Source organism: Mirounga leonina, unplaced genomic scaffold (assembly GCF_011800145.1).
Source record: "Mirounga leonina isolate KUSES-001 unplaced genomic scaffold, KU_Mleo_1.0 Mir_154, whole genome shotgun sequence".
NCBI classification, from domain to species: domain Eukaryota; kingdom Metazoa; phylum Chordata; class Mammalia; order Carnivora; family Phocidae; genus Mirounga; species Mirounga leonina.
The window spans coordinates 14,986,419-15,000,992 of record NW_023270389.1 but is presented as its reverse complement, the minus strand read 5'-3'; the positions used below and the strand labels follow the sequence as shown (position 1 = coordinate 15,000,992).

The 14,574-nt window shown below is 38.0% G+C and overlaps 1 protein-coding gene across 1 annotated transcript in view; it reads right to left on the bottom strand.

Annotated features, from left to right (window-relative positions):
- The window catches only part of USH2A (usherin), a 702,118-nt gene extending 693,007 nt beyond the window's left edge, over positions 1-9,111 (bottom strand). The window contains exons 1-2 of the mRNA XM_035010130.1: positions 8,145-9,111; positions 3,960-4,125 (exon numbers count right to left, since the gene is read on the bottom strand). Coding sequence (XP_034866021.1) covers positions 3,960-4,125; positions 8,145-8,629 — 651 coding nt within the window. The 5' untranslated portion in view covers positions 8,630-9,111. The remainder of the gene's footprint in view (positions 1-3,959; positions 4,126-8,144) is intronic.
- Positions 9,112-14,574: the final 5,463 nt, after the last annotated feature.

Here is a 14,574-nt window from a genome sequence, read left to right as displayed (position 1 = left end):
AAGAACATATTTCATGAACAAACTGTGATTATGAAACCCCTATTCTTCATCTATTGATTCCTAAAACTTGATTTACCATGCGTTCTTTCCTTCATTGTATTAGATTAAAACTGCTCTTTTTCACCTCACCGTGGCTAGAACCATCTTTGGCTCTTGAACTGTCAGTGTATCAAAGAGCCTTCGAAAGAGCACAGAAAATGCATGCAACCCCACTGCCAACCCATGTCTTGTTTCCATGGTTGTACTACTTTGTCAGTGCAAATTATAAATTGTTTTACTGTATTTCAGCATAATTACTACAAGGGTTACTATACTAATGATTCTTTCATGCTTTTTGTCCTATAAAATGTATAGAACTGCTTAAGGGAAAACCGTCTTTCCATAAGAAAGTCTGAGCTTTGACTTTTAAATGATAGGCCGCTAAATGTGAATACGCTTCCAAGTTGTTCTACCCCCAACCAATAACAAACTGCTGAAGTAAAACTCTTTTATGTATTTCAAAACTGTTTTTTAAGAAAGAAAATCAAAAGAGATCTCTTACAATAACTATAAGCACGTGCTGATTCAATTTGAAAACCAAGCTTTAAAAAATCTGCTAATGTTATCAGTGTTCCCCATTTGATAATAAAAAGTCTGAATGATTTTTTCCAGTTTTAGTACAAAAAATATGACATAACGAATTTCAGCTTGATATAATTTGAAATAGCCAATATATTAAACCCCAAAGTGAAATTTAAATTGGCAATCGTGTCAGATTCAAGTCCCTGAATGAATATTAATTTAAAAACTAATCATTTTCCAACAGGTTGAAGCTTCAAAATGCTAGTTCTTGAATAAAAGCTGTTAGATCCATTACTATGACATCTGGCATCTTTTGTTTAAGAAACTAGACCTCCAATGTTCAGTATGTCTGGCTCTTCCTGGCATCTTTTTTGCCCAGGGATTTAATTATTTAAAACTCATTTCTTTTTTCTGAATTTGGGAAATTAAAATTCTCATTTTACTGATGGAAAGCTGATACTGAGTGAACTGTCTGAGGTAAGGTGTGAGGTCAGATCTGTTAATTAATTTTATGTCATAGCCATTTGTTAAGTTAAATTCTGGTTTCTGAGCAAATTTTATAAGTAAAGGTATATGTTTTATTTTTACACACACACACACACGCACATGCATGCATACCCCATATAAATACACTGATGTGTGGCCATATTGGAGGATGACTAAAAATATGCATTCACATTAATTAGACTTGCAATTTGAAATGAGACTAAACCAGATTATCAGTTATGTGTTCTATCCTATGCCCAACATGATGGAAGTCTCTAATCCCCAAATCAAACAGAATTTGGATGTACGATATAATAATGCAACAGTAAGTTGCATTTTATATTAAAATATATTCTTTGCAGTTATACAGTGAAAGAGTTACAAGCTACATTTGTCTCAATATTGGCCAGAAAATCTACCAAAAATGTTTCTGTATGAATACCAGACAGCATGGAGAAGCAGAAAAAAGCACAAGCTTGATGGTCAGCTCACAGAGCTGGCTCGATCACTTACCATATAGACAACCCTACAAAACTCAAGAGATTTCTAACCTCCAACTGTGCCTCCCCCCACACTCCACTTACTTTTTTATGTGACTTCAGAAGGAATTCAAGGAAGCCTCCTTTGTCACCTAGTTGAAACCTCTTTTTACATAAGTAAGGAAACTAAGTCAAATGGTTTCATTAAAACTACAGAGTAGCATTACCTGAATAAATTATCCCTACATCTGATCTCTTGTCCTCCCCACTACTTTATAGCAACCTTTAAAGAATGAGCACATTCCTTTTAAGACATCTATAAAATGAATTATTACAAATTTCATAGTATCTTCAATGTATTCAGGCTGGTGTCCAATTTAAAGGAACCCTATGCAGATCTCCAATTTAGAATAAATAATCACTAATTTTCCTTTGAATGAATCCAGATTCTCATAATGCTGGGTTGTACCCAAATGCACCAAGAAAGCTAGGTGAACAAATGACTAATCTATACAGTTTTTCTAATGTTTTAGGATTGTTCCGTCCTTTTAACTTACCATGTAGAATGGGGAAAAACTTATGTAAAAATAAATTTTAAAAAGTAGTACACAAATTGGAAAGGACAAGTTTTCTCTTGATAGTCCAACAGATATGAAATAAAGCAGCCTCATTAAATCACAAGTACTTTAACCTTTTTTTGAAAGAAGGGAAAGATTTAAAGATTTATAAAGAAATTTTTGCCTAAACTAGGAAATGACTCATATTTGACATGTATTGAAATGATAATGCTGATTTCAATAGGCACTCTAAGAGCATTTTACTCCCGGGAGAGTAATTCAGTCATGGTTACCTTTTCACATTTGGATTTTAAACTTTCTTTTGTAAAGCTTTTAATGCACTACCGCCTGCCAAAACATGGCACAGTTTCACAGATAAGGCAAAATAAAGAGAAGTAAAAAACACTTTTTATCATTGTTGATACAAAAATATGCAACAAACGTTACCTATGTGACATCTTCTGCAGATTCCCTTTCTTCAACAGTTTCTATTTCCATATTTTTAACATTATAACCTAATTCTGCTGCACTGGTCAGTGGGTGGGATGGACAATTTCAAGATACAGAACAAATTAGTCCCCTATCTGTAACTACCGGAAAATGAGAGGTAAGCACAACCATATTAAACCCATCATGTGCTATACACAAGGCCTTAAAACCAGACATGACTTACCCTTTTACAGAGCCTTTCAAACCTAGTACTATGGAAATGTTGCTCACTGCCAACTGCATTTGATAAACTCCTATTCTAAGTAAAAGCTGAGTAGATAAGGCAAAACACACTGATTGGATATTCCTCTGCCAATAATACCTTCCTATAGAAATCAATCATTGTCACCTCTCTGCACTCATATTTTAAATTTTCCTCCTAAGGCTTCTAATGTACTACTATGCCAAGACATGGTGGAATTTCAGTTACAATCAGGCAAAACAAGGATATGTACAAAATGTATTGAAATCCTCAAGAATGATATCTGTGCTGAAATAAACTTTAAAACCCAGATAACAATTCCCAAGGCCCACAAAGGAAGTCTACTTCCAAACTGCTTCAGGTTGCAAAAACAATGTGAGACATCAAAGATAACTGTCCTAATAAGAATGAGGGTGCAACTGTCCTCTAGTGTGAATGGGGTTTGCATGAACCACTCTTCGGCCACTCCTGGGAGCACTTGGGACGGGGACAGCTGCACATTGGACTGCTGGTATGACAGCCAAGGGTAGTAGCTTTTGGCTGCATTGGGCCATTCTAGGACCCTGAGGAGAAGAAAGGATAAACTCCGTCTCCATTCCCAGGAACTGTAAAATACCAGATTTCTCACCGTTATCTCAGCCTTTAACAGCTTCTAAGGCTAAAACAAACCGTGGCTGACAACTAAAGTAATCATATAACACTTTTTGAGCGTCTGAAGTGTAAAGTTCATGAGTTCTAAGGTCAGCATTTTAATGTAACAACCAAATTTTATTCACATCATCAGATGCGATCTGGAAGAGACAGTTGTTAACAACCAGGTGGGAGGGTTCATGGTGCCATAACCAGTAAAAGCAGTACCAGGCACTGAAAGAGCCCTGCCACATTTTTTCAACAAAATACACTAACCAAATAAAACAAAAATTTCCGGAGGATGTTATCATCCCAAAGAGCATTGTCCCAAGCTTTGGTGGGAGTTTTCACAGCAATTTTGAGGGGGAACTGCTGGAATATCAAGAGATACATCACTAGGTCATTTAAGTGTTATTTTTCTTTAGTTGTCATTTACACATAAGTGAAATCTAAAAGCACTGCTTCAGACCTTGTGGGAAGATGCCATTTAAAGGAAAGACAGGAAGACTGATCCTTGTGTTTAACCAAACGTTAAATATTTTTTATTTTACTCACCTGCACACTAAGATGAATCCATTTCTTCACAAGAATTCTCCCCAGTGTCATTACTTTTATTGGAGGCTGCAAACCATTTACTGTGCGATAATAAAACATGGTCTCTTTCTCGGATATTGTAAGTTTGAACACAATCTGCCCATCCGCCGTCTTTTCTATAACACACCTTAGGAAGCAACCAGAAGAGAGAAAAGGTCAGCATCCAACCAAAAGACATGCTAAGGCATTGTGCAGTTACAGTGGTGTGAAAATAACCCCAAACTCCACTCAGAGGGGCACCCTAGTGAATAACTGCCTAAATGCCCTTATATTAAGAGCAGGTTTTACTCCAATTAAGAAGCCCTTTTATTTCAATAAAAAATAGAATTCTTATTTACAATATATTCCCCAGAACTTCAACACCCTTTATTAGAGATTCATGATGGAAACGAAAGTGCTTGAATCATCCAGCAAAACCAGCATTTAGCCTGTTGGCTCATTAGTCTTCTGCTATTTCTTTTATAGGAAGTGGCACAAGACACTATGCCCTGCTTGGGGATTGAGTCATCTGCACAAATTTTTTTTTTTTTTTTTATAATGTAAAGAGAATTTAGTGTTCATAGAAGACTGGAAAGTGTTAGCCCTGAAGTCAGAATCGCTCTACTGAATTCCCATGATGAAATGGAGAATGGACAACTGCAATCTCTACTTCCTTCCTCATCAACTGGCCAGAAGCCAAAGCCAGGGTCTGTAAGAGCTCTCCCTGGCCACACAGCCCAACTGAGGCACTGAGAGGACATTGATGATCTTAGATGAAAGGTCATACAATCATCTAAAGACAACAGTGAAATAATATTTTGATAAAATAGAAGAACGTTCAGAAATTTCCTAGGTCTTACGTCAGGCCAATTACCAAGTTATTTTTAGAAAATCACTTCTATCCTCATCATAGTGGCACACTTTTCCCATCCCTTTAAATCGACAAATGGTGTTTTTATACATGTTTATTTTCTATGTTAATTTATGTTTCATATAAATTATCTTATGTTGATTGTATGATTGCATGTTTTGGGCCACTCTGTACACACTGAACAGAAACAGCTATGAACCGAAGCCTCATTCCTCTCTATCACATTTCAATTTAATGATTCAACTTCTTAGCAGAAGAGAGAATATGATGAATGCTTGCTAGTAGCCTCCTGAGTGGATTATTCCCAAAGATCTGCTATTTAAAGACAAATCTCACTGACATTAGCCATTAACATCTCCCCAAGTAACTAGCTCTTAAAGATGCTCATCAACCTGCATCTCACAAACAAGAACTCAACAGGGAGGAGAATTTCACCAGGTACTGGAGGAGTCTGGGTCCCTTTCTTCACCCAGCTGCCTCCTACTCAGCTCAGGCATCGCCAGGACTATGCCTGATCCTGGAACCTTCTCTCTGGCTCAGGGTTGCTTAAGCAGCCTTCCTTGGTGTTCAGTTAACACACTGTGCTGCATTAGTTACTCGCATAATGCATCTGTCTTCCCATTAGCTCATGAGTTTTCTCAGAACAGCAGAGCCATATATACAGCCAGCCCTAAAAACCAAGGAGTCAAAGACCAAATCGAGAAGAAACAGCATAAAAGAAACAAAGATAAGGTGAGGCCAACCAAGAACTATTGCTAAAGAGGTTTTCAAACTTTCCTTAAAGGTCACGTTTTCCACAAATTGTCCCTTCTCCCTTACATGTATTCTTTCTTGGAGTTGAGAGGTGAAAATAAGATTGGAGAACACTTACTAGTTACTATTTCACGGTTTTCCTATATTTTGTACATTTTTCTAGTGATAAAGTTATGAGGACAAGGATATTTTTAACACAGGCAAATAGGTTTAGTTGACAAAGTTTTTATATAAAGTAGAAATATGGCTTTATAGAAATTCTACTGTGATTTTTTTTAACTCTCCGGTGGATGGATATTTCTAAATCACTGGGATGAAAGAACTCTCTTGACCCGCCCACCCCCCACCCTTGCCTCCAGGTCTCCAGGTCTCAAACAACCTAAGAAGAGTTTGCCTCTACTCATTTTTCTTGAGTTTAAATCAACAAGTTTAAATTTGACCATTACTCAAGAATATATTTGCCAAATGCAAGCTTATTTTCCCAAGCTTACTGAAAATGCATTTCTTAATACGTTATTGATTATCTTCCTTGCTATTTTGTTTGCTTGTAAACATACTAGCTTTGGGAGATAATGAATGGGAGAGGAAGGCAGGTAGCAAAATATTTAGGAACTGGATTTATTCTGCTCCTGGATAAACAATAATTGGATAATCCATGCTTTGTTTGTTTTACTTATCTCGTGCAAACACCTCAAAATTCCCCCAATTCCCATAGTTATTTTAATTTTGAGAATGGAAATGACCTTGATGCATGGAACTCTCCGGACCGTAAACCAAGTACCACTGCCTCTATCAATACCTTCTCTGTCTTATTTATACAAAATGATACCGATAGAAGAAGAATTTGGTAGAGACTTATCCCATGGAAAAAAATTGGGGGGAAAAAATAATTTTTCCTAGCCATATTTGTCAACAATTTTTTTAAGACTCTTTGGATACTCTTTACATAAACTGAGTAGGTTGGATTTACTGACATTTCAAACAGTAAAAAAAAGAAAAAAGAAAAAAAAACAGGGTTTGCTTTTAGGGGAGATACAAAAATAGAGATAATGGTTTGTGATCATTTTCACTCCAAGTGAAGAAAAATGCCAACTTTCACTTGGCAAATTAAAACTAAACACCAAAGACATTTAAGTCATATTTGCTTATGAGATTATAAGACTTTTCTGGTTTGTTTCACGAGTTTTTAGATATTTGGCCAACACTCTCAAACAAAGAAACTGTCAGAAAGGGAAGAGCCAAAAGCCCCTACAGGAAGACAAAAGATAAGCAAAAAATGCCTCCAAACTTCCTTACTTATTCAAATCTCCAGATTGGCTCTAAAAACTGAGAGAAAACACATGGGAGGTCAGTTTTAGAAACTGTTGCAGAATGAAAAACAGGTGATTATATAGACTAACAAAAAATAATGTTAAGGAAGCCCCAGTCCAAATTCACCAAAGGCATTTCTACTGTGATCAATGGCATAAAAGCGTTTGGGAATCTTCCATGCTTACCTATATATTTCCTAACAGAAAACACCACAGGGTAAAGCACCAAAAGCTGTTATCTTTTCAGAGTTAGAGGATTATTCATTTATTCAACTTATATGATTGGGCATCTTCCATGAGTCAAACAAACATCTCTTCCTGGGAAAATAAGGATGAATAAAACACAGTCCTAAGCCCTTGGAGAGCTATCTGCCTGATGAAAATTTTCTACTCGGGGTGCCTGGGTGGCTCAGTCGTTAAGCGTCTGCCTTCGGCTCAGGTCATGATCCCAGGATCCTGGGATCGAGCCCCGCACCGGGCTCCCTGCACCGCGGGGAAGCCTGCTTCTCCCTCTCCCACTCACTCCCCTTGCTTGTGTTCCCCCTCTCGCTGTGTCCCTCTGTCAAATAAATAAATAAAATCTTAAAAAAAAGAAAGAAAGAAAGAAAATTTTCTACTGTGGCAGGAGCAGGTTGTTTATAAAAACCTAGATCAGGGGCGCCTGAGTGGCTCAGATGGTTAAGCGTCTGCCTTCGGCTCAGGTCATGATCCCAGAGTCCTGGGATCGAGCCCCGCATTGGGCTCCCTGCTCGGCGGGGAACTTGCTTCTCCCTCTCCCTCTACTGTTCCCCCTGCTTGTGCTCTCTCGCTCTATCAAATAAATAAATAAATAAATAATCTAGATCAGAACTTAGAAAATATCAGTTATTTGTGTCACTAGCCCCTACACCTCAAAACTCACACTGAGCCTGGCTGAGCCTCTAAGACCAAAGTTTTCGCTCAATGGCTGGAAAATAAATGAGACGTGGAAACAGATCTGCCTGCAATGAAAATATTTAACATATTCTTTTGTGAGGGCTCACTTCATCCATGAAAGAGAAAAAATTCTAAATTTAGTGGGGAAAGGTTGGAATGTAAACCTGAACAGGAAGACTATAACACAGGAGTTGATCTTCAATCGCACGAATTCCAGGGTTAGCCTTCATTTCTAGTTCAGAATTCATGTTGCAATAATCTTCACCACTACGGATGGTCCAGGACCCTAGGAAAGCTTACACTCACTCTACTACTTACATTACACATCCTCGCTCAGGTTTCAACCACACAGCTAAAGTAAATGATGCCGGCAGCCTCGGAGAAGGAGGAGAAGAAAAGCAATTCTTGTGATTTCCGAAAATAAAGCTTGTGGAATTGCTCTGGCAGTTGGGACACAGATCATGCTTGTCTACTGTGACGCAGCTCCCAAGGCCTTTGGAGAACAGGGCAGTGTAGACGGCAGGTGAAGATCTATAGGGGCAATCCTGAATGCAAAGCCGCTGGGTACAGAACCCAAGACCCTCAGCAACAGCAGAGCTATGACAAAAAGTGCTTCGGTCTGGGAGTCCACACGTCGCTTGGGTTGGCACAAGGGACACGTTCTTGAAAGCTCCCACATTCTCCAGCCTTGGGAAGAGACCCTGCGAGTCAGCCAAGGAGATGGCAGTGAAATACGCAAAGAGCAAGGTTTCTGGGACGTGGGTTAAGAAGCGGAAGCCCAGGGAAAGAGCCAGGCAATGCATGTTCACAAAAAAGCATGCTCCTCCTGGTGAAACATTCCTAAATAAATAATAAGGCCAACGCCGCTCGCCAGCCACGCTCTGAAGCAGGGCACCTTAAGTAACGTTCAGATACTCCATTTTCCAGAAACCGCAGATACGTGTTCACACTGAGGTAATACCAGAGACGTCCTTAGCAAAGGTGAGGACATGAGAAGCAGCTGGTGTCTGGGAAGCAAAAACAAAGTGTCAAGCAAAAGCTGCTACATCTTTAAAATATAAGTTCATCCAAAGCCTGAGGACTTTGAGCCCCTGACAAGAAACATTATTGAACTTCTCAAAGAAAAAAAACATTTTGAAGTACCTTGTCCAGAGGAAAATACTTCTTCTTTTGGTAACTATCTTCCTTTTGTGGGGCAAATCAGACTCTTGAAGAGTCCACAGGACAACCAGCTTTATGTATATAGTTATACGCAGATACACTGTGCCTATATTTCATTACGCAGTAATTTCAGATGACTACTCTACCCCAGGGAATTAGCGCTATCTACTTAGCAAGGAAAAGAATTGCATAGATTTTCTTTACACATACACCTTATGTCGTAGCACACAGCTAACTTACAGATGTCCGAAATAAAGCTGCCAAAGCACTTTGGGCCTTTCCCCCCATCCCAGCATGTGCAGCAACTTTAAGCTCACAGTAAAGCTGATTAGAAACCCAACACCATCTGTCCATCCTATGCCTTAGTATTTAGCAAACGTTTGTGTTCATGTTTCCTCATATGACTACTTATTTGTAGGTTAAATATGGACCCCTAATACTGTGTAACTGTATTGATAAATAAGCTGAATTACCATTGCTTTATTGCATTTCAACCAGTCCCCTCAGTGTGACAAATGGTTCTTCACAGGACCACTGTCCCCTGTTGCCTGGCAACGCTGTGGTAACCCCTGGGTTACTCTCAGCAAATAGGCCACAGCAGCCGGAACGCTGCAAGGAAGACGTGGGTGCCCAAGGAGCGTATTCTGCACGACAAACACTTGGTTACCTGAAACTCAGAGCGCAGTCTGCTTGGTGGCCCGCCTGGAACTGAGCTCCCCAAGCTTCCAGCAGGTGCTTCAAGCAGTGGGAGGGGCCTGGATGGGGCCAGGCATGCATCATTTTAAAGTAGCAGTCCACCTTAGCCTATAATCCCCTTTGTGCCCCTCCCCTTTCCCCCGCTTTCATGCACCTCAATCCATTTAATCATGGAATCAGAATGATCTACCACTATTAGACAGTAACACAAGGAGTAATTTCTAGTGCTCTCTCTCTCTCTTTTCTGGGGAGCAAAATGGAATTCTAAACCTTAATATATTGATGCCCTAGAAGCTTGGTCGGTGGATGTAAGTTTCTGTTGTTGCTGCCTTCTTTGCCCCTGGAGACCCTCTTCTAAGCAGGCATTTCGCTACATCATGAGGAGCAGCTGGTGTTATTTCTAAATGTTGCATTTGGAAATGGAAGATTTTAATTCAACTACAGAAGCAATAGGATTGTTGACATTTTAGCTGCCTAACTGGATATGAATATGTGTATACTTATGAGTGCATTTTTGATGTCAGTTCTATCGAGACTCTCTCTTTTCTACTATCTGGGATATCTCATCCTAGATGAGAACTATCCTAAAGCAACTGATACTTTTATTGCTCCATTCTTAGCTCACAAATGGAAAACTTGTTTGTGAAACAACTAGTCCATTGTGGTTCCATTTTCCCTAAGTTATTTAGAGAAATGTTTAGAAATGAGAGAAATGTTTTATTGTGTTTCTTATTGGTAAGGCAGCCAGAGACAAACCCCAAGTGTCATCTTTTCAACTTCCTTTACTTTCTCTTCAATGAGAGATCTGGAAACCATGACCTTTTATATATCAATTTGATCAGAACTAGGTGCTTCTAGAGGAAACTTTCATCTTTTGTCAAAATACCCTGTTTTCTACCTGTTGATTATTACAATCTTGCAAGGGCAACTTTCATTAAAAACAAATTCTAATTAAGACCAGCTAATATGTAGGGCCTTGGGAATTTGGGAAAATTGGAAATAGATACATAGGATGCAGTGAATTAGACAGATGCATCGTTCAGACCTGTTAAAAAACACGCACGTTTGTCTTTAAGCAAGTTAACCAATCACTGGCTTCCCCTTATGCCTTGTGAATCCAAGACCTAACTTTTTAAATTGTGTAACTACAGTATATCTTTTGGGTCACCATTCTGGGGATAAGAATTCTTCTACCACATAACTGCTGCTTTGTAGTAGGAAGTCATGACTCAAAATAGACAATCTAAGATTAGCAAGTCTGCTCCACATTCAGAAATTCTGCCTGTAATTTGCAAAGGCAGACAATGGATTGACACATTCTTCAACTTTTGCAGTTCTGTCCTATCAGTCCTGAGGACACATCTGGTAAATGAATTGGGCACCAACAGTTCCACCACCCCTATAACTGCTTGAGAAATAAGTAGAGAAAAAATAAAAGTGTACAGGAGGGAAGTTCAGCTAAACATGTAGCTGTAAGCTTTCTCTTCTTCTTCTTTTTTTTTTTTTTTTTTTCTTCATCTATTTTGGATCAGCTTGGCTGAGGTTGGATGGTCTGATTTGGCCTCACTATTTCAACTAGCAGTTGTCTTGACAGTTTTGGGAGTCTAATCCTAGGCTCATTGTGATAGTGGCAGAAAAATTCCCAGCAACGTAAATGGGAGGCTGCCAGGGCACCTGAGTGGCTCAGATGGTTAAGCGTCTGCCTTCGGCTCAGGTCATGATCCCGGGGTCCTGGGATCGAGTCCCGCATCGGGCTCCCTGCTAGGCGGGGAGCCTGCTTCTCCCTCTGCCTCTGCCTCTCTCTCTCTCTCTCTCTGACTCTCATGAATAAATAAATAAAACATTAAAAAAAAATGGGAGGCTGCCAGGTGCAAGGACTTTTCACACCTCTGCGGGCATCACATATGCTGATGTCCCATTAGCCAGAGCAAGTAACACGACCAAGCCCAGCCTTGGGGGCTATAAAATAGACTCCATGCTTCAAAGAAGGAATGGCAAAGTCACACTGCAAAGGGGCACACATACAAAGTGGAAAGAGTTTGTGACCATTTTGTGATCGACCACAGAGAGTTGCTAGCAATTTCTCTTCCTAGTTGTAAAGACATCATGTCACATTGAATCATTATTTCCCTGTTCTGAAAAAAGTCAAGAAAATGGGGTTTTAGTTATACAACTCTAAGCAAGTTCATACTCATTCTGGAAAAACTTAATGTAATAAGCTTGGGTTTTCAAGCACTTAAGAGAAAGTTTTAATGGGCAAAATCAAGACGTTATTTCCTATTCCTGGGTTTTTAGCACCCATGGAATTCCTATTAAAATTGTTGAACTTCTGGCATAACTGATCAAGGAAAAATAATAGATGCGTAATAAATACTGGGTATGAAAATACAGGCATAAACTAGGTATAACCAGATTATAAATATAAGAAAATAATTGTAGACAATTTTATGAGAATTGAACTTGAATTCTTAGACAAATTAGACAAATTCCTAAACACATTTCTAACCTAAGCTAATTCAGGAAGACAAGTAGAAACAACTCGAATTAAACTAATTCGAATTTTTACAAACACTCTTACAAATGGAATAAAAGAGAATATTTCCCAATTTATTTTATGAGTCTAGTATAACTGATACACATATTAAAGAAAAAACAGGAGAATATAAAAAAGAAAAATTATATGCCATTCTCACTAACGTATATAAACTCAAAAAAAAAATTCTGAATAAAACATAAGCAAATTGAATCCAGAAATGTACAAAAAGATTAAATCTCCTCACGAAGTTGGGTTCATTTCAGAATTACAAAATTTACTTGAACTTAAAAACATATTAATATAATTCACCATAAAAAAATATATTAAAGAAAAAATCCATGTGATATTTTGGGGACCAAAATCCTTAAGAAAAGATTATTAATTTAGAACCAAAAACTATTTATTTAGAACCAAAGCCCTTAATAAACTAAAAACATAACTTGACATAGGTTTAGCACTTTTGTAAAATCAGAAGTAGAATAAGGACATGCACCATCACTGTCTCTATTAAATATTTCACTAGCCAGTACATTGAAATAAGGACAATAAATACCGAGGAAAGTACCAAATTGATTATCAAATGCGCTCTCTCTCTCTCTAGATAACACAATCTAAAGACAAATACTTGACCTAAGTTCTAGAGACAAGATGTACATATGATTCATGCTGCTCCTCAGTTTCTGGGGCTCTCTTTTTTTCTAGGCACATTCTACTTGACCCCTTGTCAAGTCAGAGGTGGTCACGTGACATGCTTTAGCTAATGAAATATGAGCAGTGACATGTGCCATTACCCGGGTAAAGCTACGAGTAGTGGTGTGCAATTTACTTTGTTTGCTCACTCTCTCACTCTGCCACGTCCAGATGGTGCTGCTCTGTTGGCCTCTTTCCCTGGCTGGGAAGACATAGATCAGAGTCCCCCTTGCCGGCCCTGTTGAACATGTAGCATGTGTGAGAAATAAACTTTTATTGTTTAAAGGAACTTTTTTGAAATTTTGGTCTTCTTGACTACTGCAGAATAATTTAACCCAATCTGATATAAAGATCAATGGACAAAAATCAATTGCACTTGTCTATGCCAGTTAAAGAATGAAATAAGCAAACTAGAAAATGTAACTAGTCAAACGATGCTACTTATATTATAAGGTACTAATCTAAAAAGTGCATTAGTACTATGAAAAAAAACCCAGCTAAGCTTTATTGATTAACATTTAAGAGACCTAAAACAAAGGGAGAGATAGATTATGTTCTTGATTAAATGACTATCATAAGGATTATATTTTTATATGGTAATCTATTAATCCAATGCAATTCCTATAAAAATCACAACAGAGTTATTTATGGAACTTGACAAACTTACCCTAGAGCGTATAAAGGAGAACAAAGAACTACAGTATCCAAGGCATTGCCAAAGTAGAACAAGGCAACAAGAATCTGTCTTTGCTAACAGATTTCAAGACATATATTAAAGCCATATAAAGTAGGAGAGTGTAACATTAGTGCAAAGATGGGGGAAAAAAATCCAAGAGAAACACAAAGAACCACAAGAAAATACATACCTCTTGGAACTTATATTTCTTTCTGCATATCAGTAGGAAAAAGACAAGTCAGTAAGAGTTGCAAGGAAAATTAATTACCCTTACTAGAAAATAAAAGGAAATTGGATCCCAATCTCTCACTAAATATAAAAATTACCATATACAGGTAGATTGAGACTTCAGTTAAAGCAGCAAAACTTTAAAGTCTTTTGAAATTAAAGAACACATTTTAATGCCCTTGAGACAGGAATGTATTTCTTAAAAGAGCACAAAACATAAAAGATAAATAAATGTTACTACTTTAAAACTAAGAACTTCTGCCCAAATGTCCTCGTACGTGGTGACATAAGCCATTTAGGGGACATGTCACACATAACAGAAAAAAGATTACTATACAAAATGTTTACACAATTCCTACAAATCAAAAGGTAAATACTGGAATTTTTCAAAAGATGTGATATGAACAAGCATTTCACAGACGAGTAAACACAGGGTCCAATAAACTTATAGGAAGTGTTCAACCTTATCACTAATCAGATAAAGGCAAATTAAAGCCACAATGAGATTTTATTTAGATAGTACAAATTTTAAATCAGGAAAATGCCAACTGTAATGGACAGTAGGTAGTAACAGGAACCCTAAATATTTCTGGCGGAAGAGTAAATTGATGTAAATGCTTCAAAGAACAATTTGGCATATTTAGAAAAGTTGAAGCTACATATATCCTAAGAAACACAAGTTTCCACTTACATACCTTCATTAGAAAACCAGCAGGTATATTCCACATGTGCACAACAGCTGGTTTTGGTAATGCCAGAAA